The following is a 27,237-nucleotide window of genomic DNA, read 5'->3' on the forward strand; positions in this document are numbered from 1 at the left end:
CCAGATGTAATAAGAATGATAAATGTCCATGCTAGCTTTAAATCTTATATAGGATTAGAGGTTTAAGTCCCAGTTGGAGATAACATGGTTCACAAGTGTCCAGAGCTGGGTATTTGGGTCCTGGCGAGAAGTTACAGAACAGGCTAGCTCAGGTCCCCGTACAAAGCCAAACGCAGTTCAGGCAGGTGAGTGCCCTGCGTGGCTGGATTAGTGATTAACGGGTTAAATCAGTTTGGGGAAGGTTTCAGCTATTTAGTATGATGCTGATGTAACTATTGGATCAAAAGCAAATACTTAGGTTTACTATAGCAGGTTAAAGATAGCCTGTTCGCAGCAAAGCCAAGGGTCCGTAGGAACTGTGTAACCGGTTAAGACAAGGTCTGAGCCAACAGACAACTTGTGGGTGATGCCCAGCTGTAAAGCAGAGAAATGGGCAATTCCACAGGCTCCTTAAAAAAAGCAAACACGTGAATCAGCTAGGGAAGCAACAGAAGACAGTCAGAATGCTGCTTTGAGAGCTTTTTTGTCTATGACAAAAGGAACATCTAAACTGAACCTCTAAGTCCCATTTCTCTCCCAGACATAATGTTTCACTCTGGAGCAGGGACACATCTGCTTCTGCTCATCATTGGACTTAAAACTCCATAGGATCTTTTTTTTTTTTTTTTTTTTTTTTTACAAAACAGTTGTCAACTGCAGTACTCTAAATCCAGTTGTTCATTCCTAGTTCTGATTAGTTCTTAGCTAATGTGTGAGCACGCCAGATTCAGCTCCCTTCTCTGTGCTCAATGCAGCCATATAAAAAGAGTAAATCTTAAAAAAATATAACTGCCTGCAGGAATTCATTCACAACTGGATGCTTTGTGGATAAATCTTTTTCTGTAAAATCTGGTAGCATGCATGGTGAATTCAGTGATGGCAAAATATGTTGAGGGTGTTGATTTATTTTGGGTTCAATGCTAGCTGGATAATTCCTATTTACATTCCTTATTTAAGAATATGGTGATCACTGCCAGAAGTGGTATAGTCTGCAGAGACATCTTTGTCAAATCCTACTGTGAAATTAAAAGTGGTCGCCAGTAGAAACCTCTTCTCCTGCCAGAGCAGACTCTCAGAACCAGAAGAGACCTGCAGTCTCGCAGGAAAAAACAGAAACTTGGAGCACTCATTACTGCACCACTTGCTGTTCACTTCTTATTGCCCTGCGCTGTGAAGTATGAACCACCTGACTTTTTCATCATTTTTCTAATAAGGCTCATGATAAGAAGCGATAGCTAATATTGCATAGGTCAGGTAATGTTGACTTGCTGTGGGATTAGTTCCCTTTTAACTCAATTTGGTGAATACTTTGCAGTCCTTAACATAGAAGAAGAGCCTACATTTCCTTTTGATTTCTGGTGCAGCTACACCGTGTTGTCAAGGCAACCTGCTCTGGTGTTATCTTTCTTCCAGAAAACTGTCTCAAAACATTGCTAGCCTCAAATCATTTCTCGTAATATGTGGGGTCAGATACTTCACCAGTATGCACAAAGGCACAAAGCTATTACTTTCTTATTGGCTATCATGTCGTTATGGTGAATAACCTCGTGCTCAAGGGAGAATGTGTATATTAAAGCTTTTAAAGTAAAAATAATGCTATAGCATTTATATCCTGTTGTGAGGCCTCAAGGATGCAAGGGGCTGCTTTGTTCAGATGATTGTATTCCTGGCTTTTGAGAGACAGTAGCAGAGCATTACTGCTAATTCATCTGTATATAGATAGCATGCTGTAGTTTGCAGAGTAACGTTGTCTTGCAATTTGTGCCCTAACAAGAATAACGGATCTTAGCTTTGTCATGGTGGTAGAATGTGGGTTAGCTTTCCATCTCCATATTTCTTTGTCTTCCATTCAACGCAACTTTTGTTTGTGCAACTGTTCCATTTCCCATGGGCTTCTAACAAGAGATTCTGACCTCTTGTGCCTCATACCTTGAAACCGCCATGACATACCCTTAGGCTTGCAAAAAGTACTGTGAGACTTTGCTGGGGCATCCCCACGTGCAGCATCCTTCCTGGAGGCGGAACAAGATGTTTTGATTGTCATTGCTTTGAACTTGTATTCTTTTATGAAGCAAAGAAAAAAAAATTACACCAGAAATCGAAACAAACCCTGTTTCCTCTTCTAATAACCAAATTTGCTACTTCTGCTGCTCGGTACTATTTACAAAAGCAAAGGGAGTTCAGGAGATTGTCCAGCTCTGGGTATTGGTGGTGTTACGCGCTGGTCACATCCTTCTGTGTTTTCTGAAGCTGAAATAAACAGTTTGGTCTGAGCTGTTTTCAGATGCAACTTGAATCAAAAGGTTTTGCTTCCATCTTACTTAGAGGGTCCCACCCCATCCTGCAGTTCTAATTTTTAAAGAACTTGAGGTCTCCTTTTCATTTCAGCCCTTTCAGTGTTCCATTTGACAGTTTGGCCTTGTCAATAGTTGTAACAGAGGAGGGGCTGGGTAGCTGAAGCATTGAAAATAATTAAGAGAATCTCTTGATACTGGCTTTATATCTAAAAATGTAAATGGAGTGATGCCCTGACACAAAATGTATAGCAAGTAATATAGAATTTAAAGAGCATAATCAACCCAAGCATTGACCTTCACCAGTCATGGACTTCTGTAAAAATGCCATTTTTACTGTTTAATTTTGAAGCTGGGGATTTTACCACCTCTAATGGGAGTGAGCTGCTGTTCATGAGCCGATTGATGTATTAATCTCTCACATAACTAACACATACAATTTCACAGTGGTTATTTGCCTCACATGTATTTTGCCTGGGACCTATTGATGTGAGAATGACCTGAATTAATTCGCAGGCTGATGCTTGCTTGGTGGTGGAATGCATGCGAAAATGGCTTCTCTTGAACATAGTGATGTTCTCTTGAACATAGCGATACGGTACTTGATCTGATTTATGATCAAATAGGATAATTATCAATTTAGTCAGTATATTTTATAATTTTTAGTGTTAATTTAATTTTATTCCTGTATAATTTTATTAAATTTACTTGAGGGGAAAAAAAGAGAAGCTTTTCCTCCAGGAATTATGCAGATCTTTATTCATCTGCTCCAATTTATATGTGGCAAAATTGGAATGTATGGCATTTGTTGGAGGTCCTTCACAATGAATAGCTTCCCTCAGCACTTAGACAGAACACTAGGCTGTAGTTTTGTGTTAATTACTGTAGCCTTTCCTCAGCACAAATTTCCTCTATTTCATTTTTATTTAATAGGATCAAAAGAGTCTCTCTTGTAGGAAAATTAAAAGACGGAAAAGGTAGCTGTACCTATTCATTGGGAAATTGGTATTCTTGCTAAAGTCGTATTTATAGATAAGAAAGCACATCAGCGCCTTTTTTTAATTTTTGTTAGGTGGTGATTCAGACATATGCACATATACTATATATACATAGTTGCAAAAATAAGATACATCCAGATATGTTTCAACAACAATGTATTTAAAAGGTTTTTGGTTTACAAGGACGTTTGAACCAAGCTCATCTCTGTAATGATTCAGACAGATTTGGTCAAGGGAAGCTCAGAAGCTGAATTACATTTCCCATACAACATAGGTCAGTTGCTCTCACAACTTCAGGAAGAAAATAATGACCATAGGAAAAGAATTAGTGTTCAGGTTCACTTTCACTATTGATTTAGTGGGTGATGGAGGGCAGGGTGTGTGAGAATTAGCAAGAGCATCTTTGATCTATCAAAGTGAAGGATAGAAAATTAGATGAAAAGACATGCAAGATGTTCTTGAGGTTCACCCAACGCTACCAAATGGCTGCTCTCCACTCAGTGACTTTCAGATGTGGCTGCCTTCCCTTTCCAGTCAACTGTACTGCTCTTCTCACAGGACTCCTCAGCATGCAAAGGTACTGTTGTACCCTTCCTCCCTCCACTTGCTGCTATACTTCTCTCCATTCCTCTTGATGTGATGCTGAAGGGCCTTGGGCTGTAGCAATGTAGTGCACGGTTCTGTAGGCCAGATTGTACAAGTTCTTCAGGTAAATGGCTTTAGGTTTTTATTCTGTAAGATACAAATTAGAACTTTAAAGAATTTTGCATATTGTAAAGAGTGTTTAAATTACTAATGTGTCAAATGGGAGAATCAAGGATGTGATCAGCAAACAAAAAAGACCCAAGTGCATTTAGTACGAGGCAGTAATAAGAATGCTCATGCTTGCACTGGTCTAAGAGAAGGCAAAGAGGTGAAAATTATTTTCTAGGTGGAAGGTCGAGTAACTAATATTCTGTTGTAACTCCTGGAGAAGACACTGTACATCATTTGTAATTACAGCTAAATAAACAGAAAGTATATTTGTTGATTTAGCTTTTCAGGTGTCACCAGTTTTGTTTCATCATCTCTAATTTCAGAATGCATGCTTCAGGATACTTCTCAGCAGGCTAGAGGATTTGATATCGAGGAAATTAAGCAGTGTGATGAATACTAAAGAGAAAGTGATTCAAGTAAAGACTCTTAACAAAACTGATCGTGTACTATAACCATGTCATAGATGACATGTTCTAAGGGAACAGTCCTTCAGAGAAATTTCAATTTAATTGGACAGGACAAAAGAAAATGGAGAGACATACAAGACTATGTAATGGGTTGTTGATCTCCAGCATGTTGCTATATCCACCTTTCTCTCTAATTGCTCTTCTTTTCCTATTTCTACCATGCTATCCCAGCCTTCTGTCCACACCCATCACGCTGAGACCAAAATGCACTCGGATGTGCAAAGGGAGCCCATGTGACTCTGGCGCAGATTGTAGGGAGATGGTTTGCTATGGCTGCTGTAGTGGAGGAAGGATGAATGGTTGCTCTGACCCCAGCACGATCCATCTCAAATCCAGCACCAAGCACGTGTCGTGGTTGCTCCTCTGTTGCCCATGGAGTACATACTGCAAATTGCAGAACCCCCACCTCCTTCGGCTGGAAAATGAAATCTCAGCTTAGCTGGCCTTGCAGCAAAATTATGATCTGTGCTTTGTGGTATGGTAGTTTGGTTGACTGACTTTAATTTTAATGTTTTTTAAATGTATCTAAGTTATTGTTTGAGAGCTGGACTGACTGTGATTTAAAGGCATTTGCTACTTAGTGACTGGAGGAAAATTTCATGCCTTCGGTTAGGTGTGCTGCTCTTTAGAAAAGACAGAGTAGGCAGAGGCAGGAGACTAGAAGTGACACACAAACTGTATAATTTTGATACATAGAATGATTGTAGAAATACTGTAGAGAGAGCAGATAATGGTAGCATCTGCTTCTGTTATTGCCTGTGGTAAAAGTTGGTGGAGACATAGATTCTACCCCTTTTTTTCCTTACTTCTTTATGGGTTGCCCACATGTGGCTTGTTTCTTGATTGTTAGGTAATAAAGGCATATGTCCAGGCACCTAAAGCAAATCTTTTCTAGAGTTCTAGATGTGTGCCTCTTGTTCTTGGGACCAAATGTTCCCCCTAGTTTTGCATTATGGTGATGGCTCACTCCTCACCAGCGGTTTAATATTTCACCTGCGGTTCATCTGTCAGGATTATCTTTTTAGATAAGGTAACTGAAGTGTACTGTGCTAGGAGATAATGATCCTTTTCTTAAATACAATGTCTTACAAGGCAAGTAAAGAAACAGCAGTTGTAAAAGAGAAGTTCATGATAGTACCGAAGGCTGATCGTGTAGACCTGTTGAACAAATAATTGGTTAATGTTGTTTCAGCATTCAAAGAGGATGTTTGTAAAGTAAATACTTTGTAGAGTACTTTTGCATTCCATATATTGATGTAAAATAATTTCTAGCAGATGGGAGCTAGGAAGAAGCTCCCAATATGGAGAGATTACGCTATAATTACTTGCTGTGGGATTTCTTTCAGGTTTCTCTGAAGCATCTGGTGTTGGCCTCTGTCTGAGACAGAGTGCTGGATGAGAGGGACATGAAGCCTGGCTATTCCTGTCTTTCCAAAGCATAGCAATTTTTTTGTTTAGTCTGTGCTGGGATGATTAGGATGCAGGTACTGAAGTTCTTCTAGTTGGTAAATGACAAGTATTCTCAATAGTACTTCCAGATTGCAAAAACAGCTACTTCATTTTAGAAATTATCTTCTCAAATTACTTAATACCCCTATATTACACGTTTTAAGGGTCTGCTAATTGATGACATACACAGCTAAAAATCGCATAAGTTTGTGAAGCGTGCCACTGATTATATCACTCAAGTCCAGCTCTTTTAACTGTCACTTAAAAAAGAAATATAGCACTGTCTTGATTTTGATAAAACTGAATTATTAGTTCTTTGCAAACATTAATCTTAAGGTGTTAAAGATCTTTTCATTGTGTATTTCTTTTATTACTCTAGGCATGAATATCCCACATAAAAGTGAACTAAAGTGTGTTTGTCTTTAGAAATGCACATATTCCTGGTTCAGTTTTAAACTTTCAATAGGTGTTTTAAGTTGTACCAGCTCATCTAATTGAGATAACTAGATCAAGGTAAGGTTTGTGGATTGATACAGTTGTATGATGTACCATATGACATGGGATTTTTAACATTTATTTCATTTTTGTGTTCAGTGGCTGACGTAGCAGAGTCTGGTCTTCTGTTCTTCATCCTTACAAGAGTTTCTTCTCTGGGTCGTATCTTATGACAAAAGCCAATGACAAATATATTTTCTGTGTTTTCTGTAAACCTCCCCAGTTCTTCCTCTCTGAATATCTTCTATATGTATTTGGGGAAAACAACATGGAGGAGGTGTTCCCATGGCCCAAACCCTCCTTTTTTCAGCCCTGCCACGTTCTGCTGGATGGTGTGAGGGGCACCCCTCGCCTTGGCGCAGGATGCATGAGGCACGCCTTGTCCTGCGCCGAGGGGCAGGCGCTCAGGCACAGCTGTAACCACGTGTTGTTTGGATGGCACAGAGTGGCCCAAACCACGTGTTGTTTGGATGGCTCAGAGTGGCCCAAAATGCTTTTATTCAAATTACAAGGTTTGAAGTCTCATCTCTCATCCACACTTCAAATCTGCGGGAGGCTATTTTATTCTCCTGACGTGTGGAACCCTGTTGTCCTTTATTACTATTATTTCTTCCTCTTCCATCCACTGCACAAATTCCATTCCTGCAGGCTCCTGTTGCAGCTGCTTTCCTCCTGCTGGTAGGTTGATAGTAGTGAACTGTCTGCTGTGGAGCCTGAGCCAATTAGTACTGCAAGAAGTGGCCAGAAAACCCTCCCTAACCCACAGAAAATAAATAACTCTGAGCTACATGCTCAGATTACTGGCACATCTTCACTTTCGGCTCACTTCTTCACGCACTGCTACAGTTCTTAAGAGTGTTCTTCAAAAGTGTTGGCTAGATCTTGCAAGCCTGGTTTGAGATCAGAAAGATGTTTTTCTGTGTATCCCTAGTCTGTGTGCAGAGTGCGGTTTCTACAACAGCCCCTAGTAAATAATTTTAGCCTTCATTTTGCAAGCATGATGATTTCCAGGTAGAGGTTGTCTCAAAGCCTTCTTTAGATTGTAGAAAGAATTTGGAAAACATTGCATGATGACTTTAGCTGTAGGTGAGAGCAGAAGGAAGTCCCGGCTGTGGGTGTTGTTTACATTACATTTGTGGTCATTTTTTTGCTAAATGATGGATAGGGCGAAAAACATCAGAACGGGGGAAATATTTAACGTCAGCAACGTTATGCCCATACCTGATACCCTGTCAGGCCTCCCTATGTGAAATTTTTAAAAATAGTGTTCCTGAAAATACCCAGGAGTTAGAAGTCCAAGCATTCATAGCATGTTGCAAAGTAACCCGTTAGCTCCCCCTTCGATTTGGCATCCTCAGTGATGAGCCCCTGCAGGACAGAGACCTTCGGTTGTGAAGAAGTGAATCTGCAAACCTGCAGAGATGGGGAGTTGCTGCAGGAAATCTGTGTAGACAAAAACCCGTGGCCAGCGTGACAGAAGATGACCGTTAGCAGGAGGTGACATGCTTACACAGAATGGTGGGTGGCAGCAGGCGGGCAGTAGATCTGCAGCCTGAAGGTGGGGAAAAGGAGCGTAAGCAGCAAAGCTTGCAAAGGGCCGTTACGTGGTGTGGTCATGGCTTCTGTGTGAGCAGTGAGAACTTTGGGTTCTGCGTTGGGCCATTATGAAACCACTTCGCAGAAAGCTTAACGTACAGGACAGAATTAAAACTGCAGATTTACTTCTGTTAAGAAGAGAGGCTGTACTGGGATTTCTTCCCCACATCCACAGACAACCTGTTTCAGAGGATATTAAAAATATCCATATTTATTTGTTGCATATTGATTAACCAAGCTTTTATTAGAAGTGACATGCAGGAGGCAAACTTTGGTCCTTTAAATAAGTACCGGGGATTTTCTCAGACTGTGTTACGGTAAAGGGAAGTGGTTGGGAACATATTATTTAGATGTTCCCTGCGAGTAGGCTATTCATTTTTTTTCCCGTTTTTAAATTCTTTTTCTTTCCCCAGAAGACTCATGACTGCGTTTTGTAATTGCGGCAGCGGGTTATGAAATCAGTAGCTGTTCCCTTTGAGTTTCAGAGCAAGTTTCTCCAAGAAACAAACCCAGAACAGGCGGTGGGACCCTAGGAGAGGGCAGTTTGGCCAGCGGTGACGGCTGGCACACTGCTCCCTGCAGCACAGCCCAGCACAGCCCAGCGGGACGGGCTCAGCACACCTCGGGTTCCAGAAGTAGCTGTAAGTAGGAGCTGGGTTGGGGGGGGTGGTTCTGATCCTATTTACAATCCAGCATCTTCCCTTTGACAGTTCATTCCGGCTTCTTGGTACACCCTGAAGCAGGTAGGCAGTCTCCCACCACCCTCCAGTGGTTTGCAGAGCGCAGTGCAAGTGCGACGCTCAGACACCTTACTCAGAGTAAAATAAAAAGGGGGCTGCGGGTATTTCAGGCTTTCTTCTTGGAATACGCACTGTTGCATCGTGCAGTTGTTCGGTGACCGGGTAAAAGGCGTTGTGGTTGTTAGGTGTTGGGGAGTGCTCGAGCACACCTGCTCCGTGGCGCACAAGGATGCTCAGGCGATTGCAGGACATTAAGCCATCTGCGCCTGTGATGATTTCCAGTCTGTGTGTGTATTGCTGCCAGGATTAAGGAATCTGTGAGTGGTGACGGTGGGATGTACAACAGTGAAGGGGTGCTTCGGAGAAGCCTGGGAAAAAACTAGTGTGTTTGTCTATCAGTCATTTGCAAGTCATTATAAATGTCTCCTCTGCCTGTTAGTCTTCCATTTCTTTCTCTCCTTCCAGTCCCTATAGCACCTTAGAATTGACATGTCAGTCTCCAAGGAAAATTGCATCTGGGCACTTACTTCTGTGTTATTTTTCTGTTCTTGTTAGCATCTGATATTCTACCCATGGTATGTCACAGTGTCATCAACCTGATGGCTGTACGTTTTTTAGATCACTGATGAAAATAATAAAATATTATGCAATTTATTTTATCTTGCGATCATGAATGTAGAAAGCCATGAGAACTGCAGAAGCTTCAAAACACAGCAGGGGTGACCCTGTCGGGGGTTAAGGCGGCATTAATGTGCTGTGTGGCATCTGTAGCGCGTCACGTAGCGCCTGCCAAGCACTGCCCACCCAGCGTCAGGCCGTATCAAGCCCTGGAGTGTAAAGCGCAAGTAAAAGGGGTTGATGCTTTCGCTGCTCAGTATATTGTTGTCTCGTAGCCTTTGCTATAGAGTTTCAAACAATTTTTATATCATGTAACTGTGCTTTTATTCAAGCAAGTCTGTGCTAGCATTAACGGTTAAACTTTTGATTTAAGCATATTGCAAAAATCCTAAAATAGTGAATTGCACTTTCCTGCTCCAGGGCAACTTAAACTGCTGGCCTATCTACTAACATCACTCATCTAGTAGCGTGACAGTAGTCACATAGTACCCTCTGCTCACCCGAGCTAAAATACATGAGTAGGATGGGGAAATTACCTCAGCTTCCACAGGGATCACCAGGAGCAGAGCACGTTTAACTGGATCCCCCTTCTGAGCTCAGCCCACGGGGACCTGAGCGGAGAGGGGAGCAGGCCCTGCAGCTGAGCCAGGCAGAACAGCAGCACAGTTTGGGAGACGCCAAGAGCTGTGAGTGCTCCTGAGTCCCCTGACCCCCCTGCGCCTGTCTGTCGCTCCTTGCTCCTTTCTTGTATCCCAGCGGGCAGTACCAGGTGCTCTGCACCATCCTCCAGCTCCGCAGCCACCCACGCCCTGGTGGCCTCTCCCCATCTCCTGCCAGCCAGCTTAATCCTGGGGTGGTGACGTGCCTGTGGGTAGGGGGGACACAGGCATGCTGTCCTGGGGGAGAAGCGGCGCCAGAGGGAGGGAGCAGAGCCTTGGCTTGCTTTCTGGCTGGATTTGATCATGGGATGTTAGCAAAAAAAGGCCTGCTTTAGCTCATTTCTGCTAGCTCCCTCTCCTCATACCTTTCATGTAAATCTCAGCTGAAGTTTGTGAGCTTGTTCCTTTTACTATCCTGCGTGTTGGTTTTGTCTTCTTTTCCACCTACAAAATGTTCACATTTAGAGTAACCAGCATTTTTCTTTGACTTTAGAATTCCGTATGAAAAAGCTTTATTTGACTGGGCGTTCAGATCAACACGCTAAGGCTTTTGTGTATGTTACAGAGAGTAAAATGGCTATAATGAGACTACACGACAATGAAAATTTAGCACAGAATCTTCTCTCCAACAGACCAAAAAGTATAGCGTCAGAGTTGAGATGTCAGAGAATTTCTATTTAACACAATTCATTCTTCTTTTCATTCAATGTTGATCTCTCACAAAGCATTCACAGGTGAGTGAAGGGTTAAGGTAAAATCCTTTTTTCCATCTGGACAAAGAAAACTTTTTCTCTGGAAAGCAAGCCTGCTGCAAGGCTTGAATTGAATTTTCACTGCAAAAAGGACGTAGGTCTCCAGGTCAAATGCTGTGTAACCTAGTGACCCTAACGGTATTGTAAGACTTGTGATGATAACGCCACAGTCTGGTCTGACCACTGAATACTACCTATGTGAACTACAATTAATATAATGTTCTGGTGTTTTATTACTTTTTGTTTATAATGCCTCCCATTTTTCCAGACTACCATACAAAACCCAGCAAGCTTAGTTTTCACTCCTAAGCAGATGTATCAGAAACTGCAACAAGGCATCAGCTGGTAAATAAACTGCTAGCTCTGTCTCCTTGTAATTACTCAGGAAATATTTCAGTTCTTTTGAACAGTTATTTAAGCTTTGTGTTTGTAAAATTTTGGCAAGGACTAGAAAATGCTACAGAGATTGTGTTTTGAGGCAACAGCTCTGATACTTGCAAGTTTTAACTGCTTTGAAAGACTGAAATTTGTTTGGCCCACCGTGTATTGCTCTAAAGCTGGGGGCAGGAAGATGCATTTCTGAGTTAGCCCTCGTAATGACATTTTATTGCTGTGCCCTGGTCCCAGTTGTGCCCGTGCCCCAGTCCAAGCTGTGCCCGTGCTCTGGTCCCAGCTTGGCGTGGGTGCTAGAGCACAGTTCCATCGTGCACCTCCCAGCCTGGCTTGTGGTTCGCACTTGTTCCGTTCCACAGATGCTGGCGATGGGCTTCGGGAGCTTCATCGGAATTGAGGCATTTTGCTCTTAAATGTCGTATGCTTTCATCTGTTTCCAAAGGCAAGCATTTTAGCAGGGAAGGGTTTTATTTTCAAGAAATGCTGAAAAAAATGTCTTCAGAAGCGAGATTAAAAAAAAATCACCTTGAGAGTCGCATTGTTTGAACGCAAAGAATAGCCTATTTCATCTTAATATAGCCTTAAGGTAGGACTTAGTGCTGTAACTCACAAACATATGATGGATTTAGTACCACAATTCGCAAAGGTGTGCCTGGCAGATCCTTCCTGAATTGCTGAGGCTATCTAACTGCTATCACATTACAATCATTTCCACGTAATCATATTTTCAAGTTTATTGAATTTAATCCTCAATGCAGTTGCATTTCTGATGCCTTTGTTTACAGGAAGACTGTTCTACAGCTGCGTTCCTCTAATTTTAAGCAGCTGAGAATAGCAGAGAATAGTTTAAGTATTACAAGCTAGCATCTGGGTTTTTTCTTTCATCACCAGAAGTGTCCATCAGGTAAAGTTACAATAAATACTCAGCTTTTTACCTGCCTATTAATATATTACAGCTGCAGTGCAACGGAATTACTTTAGATGTCATTCACAAGCAGAAAGAAACAGAACAGAACTCCTCATTCCTCTGAATCTGTGAAAACGAGAGCGTTAGAATTTTACAGTGACAATGCACATACTACTGTAATGTGTGTTGTAAAAATGAAAGGATTTATTTTATTACTGCTTGGGGTTTTGGTAGAAAGATCCATAATGGTCTAATCAGTTTTACTGCAAAATTTTCCAGTATTTTAAAAATTATTTTTCAAAAATTACTTATTATTATTGTTGTTGTTGTTGTTGTTGTTATTATTGTTATTACAGTGGGAGAAACTACAGATGACAACAAGCGAGAGGAGGAAAATAGTTTGTTCAGTCACATTCCACATAATTGCAATTACCTGTGTTGTTTGGTCATTGTATGTTTTAATTGATAGAACCGCTGAGGAAATTAAACAAGGTAATGATAACGGTAAGTATCTTTTACATTCTTCAGTCTTGTTGATAATGCAATGGATGGCTTTGAAAGGCAGCTATGTAACATTTTACTGTTCATAGTAACAGCCACGTTACTGCTCTTCAGTACCAGGTCACTGACACATGGCCACATCACATGCTTTAATGTAAAAGTAATGAATGCAGCAGCGATAAAAGCTTATGTTACGCCCCTGCAGTGACACCTCTACTTAGTGTAATCATTACAACAGCTTAACTAGCCTGCTGCTTATTCCTAGGTTAATCTCCCATTACCTAGATATTTCTAAAGCTCAGACAAAAAGATGGGTCAAGTTCAAACAGCTCAGTACAAGTTCAGGTCATAAAAGAGCAGATTTATATATATTATCCACTTGAACCTCAATGTCCTGTAAAAGCACTTTCCTCAAAAAGCTTCCCAATATGAACTTCCAAGGGACCACGTTCCAGTGTTAGTCCTTCATGTGGCACTTAAGCAGCCTGGAAAGCCATTCCTGCATCCTTTCAAACAGAATTTCACTGTGAAGGTCCATGTTCCAGCTGTGATTTTTGTGAGGGTGGTCAAACACTGGAACAGAGAGGTCATGGAGTCTCCATCTGTGGAGATCCTGAAAACCCAACTGGACACGTGTTACAAAACGCATGTTTAACATAAGCAGGTTTCTTTTTGGACGATACTTGCCACATCTGGAAACCACATTCCAAACTGAAGTACTGTTTTCCATTTCAAATCTAAGTCTGTTCGGTCTTAAATTTAGTCTTTAAATACAATCGTGACGATGAAGAGGATTAAAAGCTTTTCCACTTTGCTCTGAGTTGACTTGAAGCACAGCAGAGGCACAAAGGTCTCTAGCTTTGTGCTGTACGCTGAAGTTAACAGAAAACAAAACAGGTGGAGCCTGGTGCTTTGCTAGTTAGATAAGTATTTGATGGTACTCCTGATGCTTCCCTTTCTTGCCTATGAGGAAAATATGTAACAATTCTCAGTAAGTCACAGACAGATGTCTACTGCAGTCTTGTTTTGCATTCTTTCGAAAAGGGCAACCCTCTTTTTCATCTCACAAAAACTGGCCCTGAGGACAGGACTAGGAATGGCTTTGAACTTCTATTTATGAATGCAACTACATCACCCTGCTCATTAAAAAGGGAAAAGGTATTTCTGTGGATTGGCTGAACTTACACAACAGAACAGCTAAAATGAATTTTTGTTGTTTATATAGAATGCATAAGAATCACATTAACTAATCCTGGTGAGCTAAAAAAGTATTTACAATTTGTATAGAATTCAGTGTTTGCCAAGTGTAACAGATGATTCTCCACATTTAAAAATGGACAGAGAAATGCCTTGGAGCTACTTACAACATACGTGTTTGTGAAGAGAACTCTTTTGCCCCAAAATTTGCTTGTTGAGGGTGCTTTTACAAAATCAAACATGTATTTGGGGGTGGTGGGGAAGAGACATACATGTAGTTTGCTTTTCTCTCCATTATCTCTGACTAAATGAGAAATACTGGAAAAAAGAAAAGTGAACGCTGGAGGAAAAACACTTTATAAGCACATTTTGAGGAGGACAAAAAGTGAAAGCCTTGAATGATACTAGTACTGTTTGCTAATATTGTGTAAGTTCAAAAATCCCTTTTTTAAATGTACCTCAAAATATTTTAAGGGAATTTTTTTTCCTCTCCTTACAGAAGCATATGAGGCATATAACTAAAAGTGTAGGCCTCTTAATTGGTAAACTTGTCACTGGTCTATATAAAAGACAATTTAAAATATATTTAAAAGTATTCTAGAATGTATATGGCACCAATGGTAGGGAATCAAGTTTCACATAAACTGGCTCTGCTTGAAGAAACAGGTCTAGGCTTAGCAGAGCTTTGTCTCTCCTAACAAAGCCCGAGTCGGTGAAAATACGGCAAAGCTGGAATATACTGAAAGATACAAAATTCACTGGGCTGCACCAGTTGAGCAAAACATGATGTTTCCTGTATTACCACAGAGTTAGCAGCAGCACATGTTTACTGGTAAGAGATTGAAGAAAGTCTGAAGGAAAGCTGATAGCCTCTTTCTGCTGGCTCCACGCTCCAGCTGTGACTTACTGATCCCAAGTGTCACTGCCCCACTCATGGGACTCGGATGCAAACCATACTGTTTTCATAATCAAGAGCAAGAAAGAGACAGTGATACTTAAAAGTAGTTACTAAAGGGGTGGGGGGATTGGGGAAACACATCACTCTTTAACACACCTTAGCAAAGTATTCTTTGTTACTTCTTCTTGTCCCAGATACAGGGGATTTGAGAAAGGCATGACAAATGTTTTATGAACAAATTTAACTAATATAAAAGGATTTGTCCCTGGCAAGTTCAACTAACCAGAGTAATAGTGATTAGGGAGAAGCAAAATTATTTACATGGTCTTTGCATGCTTTCATTTTGCTGCAAATTAAAAAAAAACAAACCAAAAACTGGCTAGCAACATCACTGCATACATTGTTACCATTTCTAAGTACTACTAAAGTTACCTCAACAGGGAAAACTACAGCTACTTTAAACATTTTGCATGCTTTTGCAATACTTAATATGCTTCCTTTTGGTCTCTATTTGTTTACTAAATTAAAAGCCCAGTTACTATGTGTTTAACAGTAAAGGGGATACTTGGATTCATGGCTCACACAGCTGGCTAAAAGGACAGGCTTGCTTCTGAGGAGCGCAGATACCAGGTGTGAGTCGGGACCAGCTCCTCTACTGGAGCTCTTCTGCCCAGTCCCAAAGGAACACAGGTTGCTTTCCTGCGTGAGCAAAAAGTTTTTCAAAGAGCTTCCACATAGGGCCAACAAACCTGTTTAGATTGTTCAGAGCGACAGCTTAAGCACTGATACAGAGGTCTGACTCTTGTGTATAGCATTTACTCTTTAAATGCGGTGAGTCAATGTGTAACGGGAAGGCGGATGGCTGTTCCTTTATGTTGGGTTACCAAACAGTTGAAAAAAGTAGATGCAATGGTATGAATTAATGAGAAGGCTGTTCTTAATACAACATCACTTTATTCTGTTAAAATCTTAATACAACTTCTAGGCCAAAGCAAATAATTTTAACATTATTCATACCATAATCCAGTTCAAATGCTCTCATTTCTAGCTTTTTTGTGTTAGCAGTCATGCGTTTTTCTGTAAATATCAATGTGATTGATCAATGCAATAAGAAGAGTTAAGAATATACCCCAAAACCTGTAAAGTTAACTTTTTTAGTACACAGGAATGTAAGTTCTGGTTTTTTATATAGGTGTGTTCGGGGGGGTTGCACAGACAGCAGGAAAAAAGTGGCCAATGAAGGCAGGTGATGGAAGAGATAAGAGTCCTTTCCACCAGCTTTTTTTACTATACCCTGGCTTCAGGATGAAGCTAGGACCAGGTAATAGTATTGTCAGTGCTGGTGTTCCAGGTACTCTAGACAGTGTTGGGCTTGTAGCACAATTTCAAAAAAATCAGTTGTTGTTGAAGATGTGCATAATCCAAGTTATCCAGTTACCTTGATTTTGGTACTTATATTTTTGCAAGCTACTGAATATGGGGATATTATTTAACATCAGTAAAATGTGTTGGGTTTGACTGTATCAAGCGTTATGCTTCCTTTGTGAGAGTGGCCCTGCCTGTCTTATTTGACCAAATTGTGAACTCATTTAACAGTGGGAGGCAGCTGTGGTTTCTTGGCTGGCCTATGGTACTGCAAACTGCTACTGTTTCCTCTGAGCCACAACTGCCCCCACAGCATGTACATACCTGGGGACTCTTAGCAAGTGGCTTCTTATCGAAATATTTTACAGAAGCTCAGTACTCGATATTCGATGTATAACAATGGTAATAAATATCAATGTTTCATTTCAAAGGTGTCCTTGAATGGCCATTTTGGACAAAACTTGTTGTGGTGGCCATTGGATTCACAGGGGGCCTGGTCTTCATGTATGTGCAGTGTAAGGTTTATGTTCAGCTGTGGCGCAGGTTGAAAGCCTACAACAGAGTGATCTTTGTTCAGAACTGCCCAGACACCGCCAAAAAACTAGAAGAGAAGAACTCTTCCTGCACTCAGACCTCAGACGTCAAGGATGCAGTGGTGGTGCGAGTAGCACAGACAGGTACAAACTCTCAGCCGGCAGCTGAAGAAACATCTGAGGTTATGCCCGTTTGACAGACAGCGTTGTTTCTTCCTTGCAGAATAAGGCGTAGTGTTTTCTACACTACAAATGCTAAAAGAGAGCAGAAATGACTGTGCAATTTTTCAGTTAAGATAACAAACAAAAAAACCACACAAAAACCAACACTCTACAAGGAAAATGGATGCAGCAAAGCAACTTGTTACTGTATGGAATGTGACGTTTGTGAAGTAGCTTCTCAACTAGTCAGCAAGTGTAGTGAAAGTGGAAGTGTAGAAAGTGCAATAGAGAACAGGTTTAACAGACAATGCCAAACCAATGTGATTACTTTTTTTTTTAATTGGATGGCTGGGAAAATAGAAACAGACCTGATATAATCATTTTGTTTACAGCAAACAAAACCTTTCATCTGTTTACTACTAAAACTTTTACTTGCTATTTATCTTCTTAAAGATACTCTTCGAAAAGGTACCAGTTATATGCATTAACTGAATCAAGTTAACAAGAGCTGTATCGCAGCACTCACTCTCTAAGCCTCGTGCAGTAACACATGTTCATGTGACTGCAGTGGAGCCTGAACGTTTGGGCAGCTGTGGCAACTAAGGATATTTGAAACATTTAAAGGGTAGCATTGTTTTTAAATATGCCTGAATTTTTTAAAAGTAAGCAATTTCAACCAGTATAAACTCATGTCTCCATAAGCTACAGGTATGTTTTTTAAGCATAGCTGTCAGCAAAGTACAGGAAGGAAAGAACGTTTAGATACGTATTTAGAAGAGCAGCTCAGCTGTTTATTTTACTTTGTAAGAGTGAATTAGAAATTGGATACACAAAGTTTTGAGGCAGGACTGTAAGTGAAAAAATGCAGTTTGCTGCAGAATCATACAAAAGCAAGCTGCGTATTATCAAAAGTCTGAAAAAGGATGGCATATAGGGAAGATGGAAGCCATGTTGGGTTTAATAAGATTCATGATGCAGAAAGGTAGACCTAAGAGAATATACCTACATATCTTAGAAGACAATTAGTTTTTATCTCCTTGTTCTGAAAAGTTAGGTTTTGTCTTCCTGACTGAAAACATAAAACAATGGTTTCCCTCTGTACAGGTAAACTTGAGGTGTTAGAGATTCAACAGTTCAGTTGTTAACTTCGTGTTTTGAGCATTCTCATATAAAAATGAAGTGTGAATAGCATTAAAGGGTGCAACAGATAAATGAATGTGGATATAACACTGTGTCCAGCAGGGTGAATTTTATATAGAAACCAATTTTGTGATTCACTTCTCATACTTGTGATGTTCACCATCAGGACACAACAGCGAGCGTTGACCTGGAGTACTTACATACTGGCCTGGACAAGTCTGCGGCCTGAACGTAACGTATATTTTTAAAATAAGTTGAAAGTTGCTTTTTGATCCTGTATTTAGGTAAAGGAGGAAGCGTAAATAAGCAAATAACCAGAGTAAAGAGGATAGCAGAGCACAGGTTCATTCAAAGGGGAAATTCTGCCACATTTACAAGTGAACTAGACCTTCTACAGAAGCCTTACAGTTTCTAACGGTAAATTTCCTCTTTACACGCTCCAATATCTACAATTAAATAACAGAGTTATCCCATTCTTGCAAATATCCAGGGTGCTGCGCCTAAGATGTATTGGAGGTTATATATTAGACATTCCTTCATTAATGTGTTTACTGGCTTAAGGCTCAGGGAATACTGGAAGTAGTAGTTTCGGCAAGAAATGTGTCTTTTATCAGACCATTATATTCTTTTGTATTGGAATTGCTCAAGTAATTTGGCTGTGACAAAGTAATTGTCATCTGTCTAGCCAGGACACCACATCTTGGTGACTGAACAGGCTCTAAATACATACTAATATTTGCTGAAAGTTACTCCAGGTGAGTTGGATTAACGTGGGTTTTTTTCCACATAATGACATGCACTTTTCATATAAAACAACCTTCTAATAATTATATAATTGCAAATTGAAATGATAGCAGCTTCTTATTTGAAATCACATACAAGAGTAACCAAATCATTTTTCTAATTGTGGAGGAGACTTCAGGTCTTCAGAAAATGATGACAGGACTAAGGAATGCCTTGTAACGGCATGTTTAAGACACTCTGCAAAAGTGTAGTTTTCAAAAAGTCTAAATCTACTTGCTAAAAAGTAAATCTCATGATATCGGAAGTTAAGACACTTGAAATTACTAGCTGCATCTAAATGTCTGGAATGATGTTTACAATAAAAACTGATAATCATAGCAAAATTGACTGACAAGGAACATTATTTTGGAAGATAACTAAGAGTTTTGTGAAATAATCCCAAAGCTTCTTACTAAGTGGCAGTAACCCTGCTTCTTTAGCCAGCCTGTTCTTTGACCCGCTGTAGCATCATCACCCCACTGAAAATATTTTATCCTCTATTTTCACAGTTTACTGGAGACTAATTCACATTGGTTTTTTTCTTGGACAAGTATAAAATTTAACTCATAAAAACATACCTGAGGCTTCTCAGAGCAGATTTGTAGCATCCAACCAGATTGCTGTACATTTTTAAAAATACACTGAAAAGTCAGCAACGGAACTTGCAAAATTTTCTATTAACGACTTCAACTTCAAAACACTATTTTGGTACTCAACTACATGTGCAGCTGAGCTTACCGTTAGTTTAAGAAAGGAGAAAGACTTCAGCTGAAATTCCTCCTCTCCCTTTGAAGTATTAAATTTGGTCAGTGGGAAAGGGAGCAAAATGGGACCCTCTCCGCTTAGACAGACCATGAGACAAGTCAGCAGCGAGAGATCGCAGCAGGCTTGAAGCAGTCTCTAACCTTTTGCAGCATTAGCCCGTACCTCCCTTTCTCTTCTTAGGTGCACTGGATATTCTAGAGCTTTCAGGGATTTCATGCAGGATTGGAAGGAATTCGTTTCTGAAGCAGGGTGCAACCTCTTTGGGAGGGCAAGGAGCCACTCACACCACCATGCCTTGGGTACAGACTGCACGAGTAAGGAAGGTGCATGAATACAGACACTAGACAGCTGCTTATCAATCAGTGTTTTTTCATTCCCACACAAAGCACGATTTTCTGTATCAATTTAATAACCACAGGATTCTCTCCTGCAAAAACAGTACACGGGAAGTTTTAGGATACATTGTAAGACTTTTTAATGAAAATGACATATCAAATAAAAATCTCTATCAAACGGTACGTGTAGCCACAGTGCACCTCAGGCAAATAATGCTGATGGTGGAATTTAGCCTGGCTAAACCCACAAGGGCAGAACCTTGCTCTGAGCTGCCATTACCGAGAAGAGTTAATCTGCATTCTTGTTTAAGCGAAGTTTGAATAAAGGTAGGTAGGAGTAATCTGGTGCCAGATCAGATCTGGAATTTTAAACAAGATACTCCTGATCTGTGAACACGCACATTTCTTTTCAAGTTACAAGCATTACAGAGTTTATTTCAAACTGGCATAAACGTACCACTTCTAACTATCAGCAGCATTAAGATTATTCCCAAATAGTCCAACTGTGCCATTCACACATTGCTCTGTCTGAAGGCAGTGTTTATTTTTTTGTGTAGAAAACGTAGTAATTCCCCATCACCATAACAAACTATTTATAATTTCTAATAATACAATAAAAATTACTCTACGATGAAAAAAAATTTACTGTGTATAATATTTGGAACTATAAGTTTGTGCTACTTGTTTAACTCCCTCTCTTTTGCAAAATAAAAATTGTATGTTTTGTGGGTGAATGTGTACTGAAAGACAGAAGGTAAGGGAAACAAAAGTAATGTATCTGCTTATTGTTGTGAACAAAATGTATTTGTATTAAACAAATGACCCAAATTACCACAGTATTCTACATTTGTCACTTTGTTATATACAGTATCACATGCTGAACCTGAATTGGCAAGACTACGCTCTTGCAAGAAACGTGAAGAACATACACAGCTAAACCTGCTAGCTCAGCGTGGCTGGTTTTGGGTACCATGCCTTGGCAAAATGCTCAGGAAAATACCTGACAGTACAAAAGCACTTGAAAAGAGCTATGGCTGTTTAACTTGGAAAAAGGAAGACTGGGAACACAGGCTTCAACTCCATTAAGAATTCTGAGAAAGCAACTGGGTTTACATCCATAGCAAAATGGACAACTAGTACTGGGTTTCAGCCACAGGAGGATAAGAGGAAGAAAACTTCCTAAGGAGAGCAGTGCCTTGGAAAGAACTGTTTGTTACATGTGATTGTGGCAAGTCCAACATTAGAAAGCTTTAAAGACGGGTTGGACAAACAGTTAAATGGTTTAAAGCTAATCCCACCTTAGACTGTCAGAATGAACCATGTTCCCTTTTTTGTATTTTAGAATTTTACTTGGTAAGATTTTCTCCTTTTCCAAAAACGCCTAAAGATAAATGCTTTATTTAATGAAAAGAAATACTACGTTTGCATTATAAAAAGATTCTCTGTACTTTGTCACATACAAAACCAGAAAAGTACCCTATCTTGATAAATACACAGCATTCCTATCAGACTCCAAACTTAGTCTTCTAAAGAGGGTTGTATCCATCTGTATTTCTTCTAGATTGTCAGCTGGGGAGAGAGTGGGCTAAGTTTCAAAACATCACAGTTCTAGCTGGAATAATAACTAGCTCAACGTGGAAATCAAAGATGGATTCACAAATCCCTACAAGATATATATAATACAAAAGAAAGAGCAAAACCAGAAAAATTCTAATAATAAAGATATATTCCTTTCCATTTACTAGCATATGGAAAAATAAGAGCCAAATTTGATTTTAGAATTAAGAGAACAGAGGTGCAGGTCACTATGCCTTTTTACTTTGCACACAAGGGTTCAAACCTCTTGATGAAGGGTACTGCTAGTACACAAAACATTCTTGTTCAGTTTGCTCTCTGTTAAACACACATAAACAAGGAAACATGTTCTTTGACGTTTACTCACACACACCCCCAATAAAATATTGAGGCTGTTCTGTGCGAGCTTCATCTAGTAAGTGAAGTTAACCAAGAATCACCAGAAGTACTTTGAATGGTGTACTACGTTTCCACTGTCTGTGATATGGAACTCAGAAAATAACCTTGGATAAATTTTGCAACATGGTTAAGAACAGAATGAATCCAGGCTGCTGGACAGTATGGGCCCTGGGACAAACTTGCCCTTCTATTATTTGCAAATGCTTACAACAGATACCAACTGAATCACAGAGCTGTTATGTTGGGGTTTTTTTAAACAGCTCAAAGGTAATATATAGAAAAACGCAATAATCAGCAGTATTCCAAATGAAAACCAAAGAGGACAGGTCAGAGTAATACTTAAGTGTATTAACTAAAGTAGGTCTTATTTTAGCAATGGATAACTTCTCTTGAAAGCCACATGGGAAACTGCCCAGCCTGTATGACACAAAGGATAACTTTTTCTTATTTCTTTAGGGTCATCTACTTCAATAAATGGTAGTTCTGAAGGGAAAAAAAACCCAAACAAACAACCACCAGTTACAGAGCTTTTAGACCTTGCGTAATCTGTAATTTGAAGAAATAAGGCTATAACAAAGCATGGCTCGTCATATGCGTATGTCTGCGAACATGATAAACAACGTGTTCTACAAAATTTAATAATGGTTCACAAACAGCATAGCAGTCAAAAGTAAAGTAGCAAGATTTAGGTGGGTTATATTAACTGCAGAAAAGAACAACAACTCAACCAACAAAATTTTAACGGCTATCAGAAGCGAGACCGCTACTCACAGGAGCCCCGAAGGATGCAGTGAGAAGAACAAGTCAGTCTAGAAGAAAGTTCAGGCAAAGGCTTTAGTGAATCTTCATTAAGGGCCGCTTTAGATCTAGTTTGCTAGTACATTTTGAGACCTGGGGAAAAAGAAGAATATTTCATTAAAAACATACAGGTTAGAATTTTTGGCCAGTTCACATCCTAGCAACAAGCACTGTCACTTCATAAATTTTCAAATCAGCATGGTACTGTCTTGGCTAACTGTGGACTTGAATATGAGCTGACATTAGTAAAATGCTGCCACCTGTCTACATTTCTTTAGATAATGCTGCCATTTTGGTTTAGTAACATAATTTAAAATGTAAGTAGCTTTACTTTTCATCTGTAAGGGGTAACTACATATTAAACTCTTCAAGAAAATTGGGCAGTATTTACAACACAAGCAGTTAAGGCTTAGGGAACTTGATTACGGGGCCACTACAGAGTCTTCCTCCATCAGCTTATTTGTAGTTATATTCTAGGAACTCTGCACAGGATCTTGCTTGCAGTATTTAAGGTAACAGCTTAAATTGCAGTGCATAAATCACATCTTAACAAAGTTTCTTAACCTTTGTAAAACTTCTTTTTAGGAACTAAGTCTGGAAGTCACTAATAATGAGTTTTTACTCTTGAAAAAGATCTAGAAGCTAGAAATACGATGCATGCATTGTAGCATGCTGAGATGATTGGCTCAAGCCAATGAGACATATTTCTATAGCACAGGTGTTTCTTTGCCCTTTACTAGAAAACTAAGCCTGGAGGATTCCTTAAGTAGAGAACTTTTAAAAAAGCAGTAATGTCCTTTTCTTACTGCTCTTTCCTATCTGTCAGGTGTTCAGCAAAAAAAGTTTTTTAAAAGTTGGACTCACACACTTTTGGATCCCAGACTCGGTCCTCATATACGGTAGTGTCATTACAGAGATGAGCTAATATGCTACTGCAATCAAAGACAAAAAAAAATTAATATCACACACAAGACACTTCTTAAGTATACTCCTTGAACCTTAGGAATGGCTCAGAAAATGGTTCATGTATGTTTCCTTTTCAACTTGTTGCATCTCGCTGCACATACTGGAGTTCCATATGGACCAACACATACTCTGGTAGAGAAAAAAGGAAAAATACAATACTGAGGCTAAGTGCTTGATTGCGTGCTTGTTTCTCCACATCACGAATATTGGAAGTCTCATCCCTTTAGAAGGAACTTTATGGAGCAGACTGAAAATCCATGGTGAAGAGTTCCATAAATTCAGTCACGTTAGTTTCCAACACTAAAGAACTGTAAATTAATTAATCTACTGCATACAACCAGCCTTGAGAAGGATAGTGTTTTCTGGTTTAATTTTGTTCACATTTTGTTTTTTGCTTTGTTTACATGAAAAAAAAAAAAAAATCATACTGCTACTGGAATTAAAACCAGCTGGTTCTTTTCCATCTGAGACCATCAACAGAGTTAAGTCCCAGAATCAGAGCACAACTAATAACTTAGCTGCTACTCAAAGTCTAAATGTAATTCAGCCAGTTCCCTAGAGAAGTCTGGATGGAATGAAAGTATACCTCAGTAAGTACACTGCAAAATACAGTGTAACAAATTAGAAAGTACATGTAAAAAAAAAAGTTCTTAACCTAAGTTCCATGTTAAAACATTGCTTTTTTGTTTGAAGTTTTGTATGTTTAATACGAGCCCAAATAATTACAGAAATTAACTATTACAACTTTGCAGTTAAACACTAAAAAAGAGGGACATTGTGATGCAACATCCAACAAGTTTAAGAATCAAGTAAGTCTTCCATATAATTAATCTTTAGACCTTAGAAAAAACCCTGTCACTTACAAAGAATTATAGTAGAGGATTTAAAATTAAAGTCTGTAACCCTTAGTTACAAATTAACAGAATGTCAAGGTATCCCCTACAGCAATTTTTTAAGAACAGAGAACATCACATAAATATTTCCCATTCCCACTTTTAATAGCAGCAGCTTTCTAGATTTTAATTTTGAAGAAGCAGAATAACAATTCAAAACTCCTGACAGCATTCATCCTTTTTTTCCACCATAGGGAAGAAAATTCATCAACATACAAAACCGTAACAGCTGGCTTTAAAGCACAGGCACAACTGGGTTATCAAAATGACAGAGCAGATTCTACTATCTTGTCTCAGTAAGAGGCAAAAGACTCTCCGCATCCCCTTGCTCCAGGCCTCTCAGCACAAAAACCTGGAGCACAGAAATGAAAAATAAATAAAAAACCTGGAGCACAGAAATGAAAAATAAATAAATCAATATATTCATACATAGCTTGCTTTGTGGTTGGTTTGGGTTTTTTTTCTTTCACATTGCAACAAAACTTACCTGGTAAACTGGTCTTGCACATCATCAACTTAAGCCCAGACTACTTTTCAATTCAAGTGTGAACACCTGTCAGCTACGTGTGATTTTTTCTGATAATTCAGTGTAAAAAGTTCACACACAGAAATTGTTCTTTCTTCATTACTTACGCAGTAGGTCAACGGGACAGTTTCAAAGCCAGCTAAACAAGCAGTAAATACATGGATTTCAAGGGACAAAATCCATAAACTCGAAGTCCAAATTGTAAACATGTTCTTAAAAGTGTGAATAACAAATGTTAAAAAGGAAATCACTTCCAGTATTTGACTATCACACCAACCAAGCAAGTAATAATTGTTTTATAATTCCTTTATAATAATAATAATTACTTTATAATTGTTATTTTTTATAATGCCAAACTGAATTGTTTCAAGGAATATAGAACATCTCATTCTTCATAACTTTGCGTGACTACTTTTTTTAAAGCATGCACCAGGATGTAAGCCGAATATACTGTCATTACTTGTGACACCTTCTAGTTACCTTACTGCTCATTTTCCTTCTGTATTTCACCCAAGGTGATGGGAAAGTGACTTTTTCTACAATGTTTCTACTTAAAATTTCAAAGCACATCAGACATTGTATACAACCAAAAATTTAAGATGTCTTCTGAAAGGCAAAAATCTGTCAAAGCACTGAACACACACATACATGGCTTTAATTCTCACCAATTACTCTGCCCAGCTTTCACTGGAGTTTAACACTTCCAGGTTTTATAAATCAAAATTCTAATGATTAATAATCAAAAAATACCTAAAAATAAAAAGGTGGAATTCTACAACACAGCTCAATTTAACAAAGTTAAAAAAAATATCAAAGGCCTGCCCTGAACTTCAGCACGCTTATTTCTAAAACAGAAACACAAAGCACTGACATGATGGCCTAGAGATACGGCTGGTGTCAGGGGGTAAGACCTCCAGCCAGGTCTGACTGGTCCAGCTGAAGATGTGTGACACATCACTCCCACATGCTTCAGGTCTGTTAAATTTATTCAGGTTTCTTCAGATTAATTTAAGGAGGACAACAGTTAATTCTATATTAACTCAACAGACTGGTTTCCTAAAACATGAAAGGACAGCACAAGCCTATTTTGTAAAGAGGGAAAAATTAATATAGATGTTAACAGAATAGCACCATCAGTAACACTGTACACAGCCAAGAAAATACTCACCTGGGTATCTGTAAGAGATCTGAGAAACCCACGTAACTATTTACCATGACAAAGTCTTGTGTTTAACACACAGAACTGTACAGAGAATCAAGTACTAGGGAGATCATCTACCAGGAATAATTATTTCCACATAATTAACAGGCATCTGAACTGTGACTGCTATGACATGTACAGACAGTACATCTGAACTGTGACTTCTGTGCCCAGGCAACCTGATCTGCTCTAATAAGGATTTTTTTTGTGATTTATAAATTCACACAAAATAAAAGTGGAATTATCCCTGGCTTTGCCCTTGCCTTCCCCCCCCCCCCCCCCCTTTTTTTTATTTTACGGTATTAAAAGTGAGAATCTGCTAAGAACCTTCCTGAAGGACACATTTAAAGGCATCTAAAGAGTTGCTTCATAAAGCAAGCCTTCTATTTAAGTCCTAAGCAACATAATTTCATAATTTAAAAAATAATTAAAAAATAAAAAAATACAGACAAAAGATATATTTAAAAACAGACTGTAGGGACTTTAATTAGCCTCTGATCTGAATTCTTCAATACACTGGTGAACACAGTACAATTCTCTCAAACTCTCTTGACAAAATATAAAATACTCAATATTTTATTGAAGTCTTTCCAGCTCTCTGTTCCTGACACAGACTCTCAGACAAGAGAAGGTACAAGAGAAGAGTTATGATTTATGCTCTGTGTTTCTCATCTTCTCCACATACAATTCTACCAAATGGGAGAGCATTTCTTACACCCAAGGTGTTTCATGTAATGCAGCAGACGATTTTGTGAGACAAGGCCTATCGCTGCTCTCCACAAAACTGCGTACACCTAGAGACATCCCAGCCACCACCACAAGAGATGGATAAAAGTTGCCACCAGCCGGCCTCACTGCTCGCCAGGGTAGCTGCTATTGATACACTAAATGACATACACTCTTGCCATTACCAACCACAAACTGTTCTTAACAGGTGTCTGATTCTTGACTACTCTATGACCAGGGAAGAGGTACTCAACAAGTCAAGATTTCAAGATACAAACTACAATTGCTTTGTCAGTTTGGGAGCCTGCATC

General features: G+C 39.3%; 1 protein-coding gene across 5 annotated transcripts in view; it reads left to right on the plus strand.

The window, feature by feature from the left end:
* Positions 1-26,523, plus strand: part of MARCHF1 (membrane associated ring-CH-type finger 1) — a 258,484-nt gene extending 231,961 nt beyond the window's left edge. For 4 of the 5 annotated variants that reach the window (XM_056323055.1, XM_056323258.1, XM_056323219.1 and 1 more), the window contains 2 exons: positions 12,520-12,667; positions 16,556-18,653. In XM_056323055.1, the coding sequence (XP_056179030.1) occupies positions 12,520-12,667; positions 16,556-16,854 (447 nt within the window). In that variant the 3' untranslated portion in view covers positions 16,855-18,653. Of the gene's footprint in view, positions 1-12,519; positions 12,668-16,555; positions 18,654-24,667 lie in introns of those variants that run through there. The other variant, XM_056323187.1, reaches the window with a different exon arrangement.
* Positions 26,524-27,237: the final 714 nt, after the last annotated feature.

The sequence above is a fragment of the Falco biarmicus genome, chromosome 1 (genome assembly GCF_023638135.1).
Source record: "Falco biarmicus isolate bFalBia1 chromosome 1, bFalBia1.pri, whole genome shotgun sequence".
NCBI classification, from domain to species: Eukaryota; Metazoa; Chordata; class Aves; order Falconiformes; family Falconidae; genus Falco; species Falco biarmicus.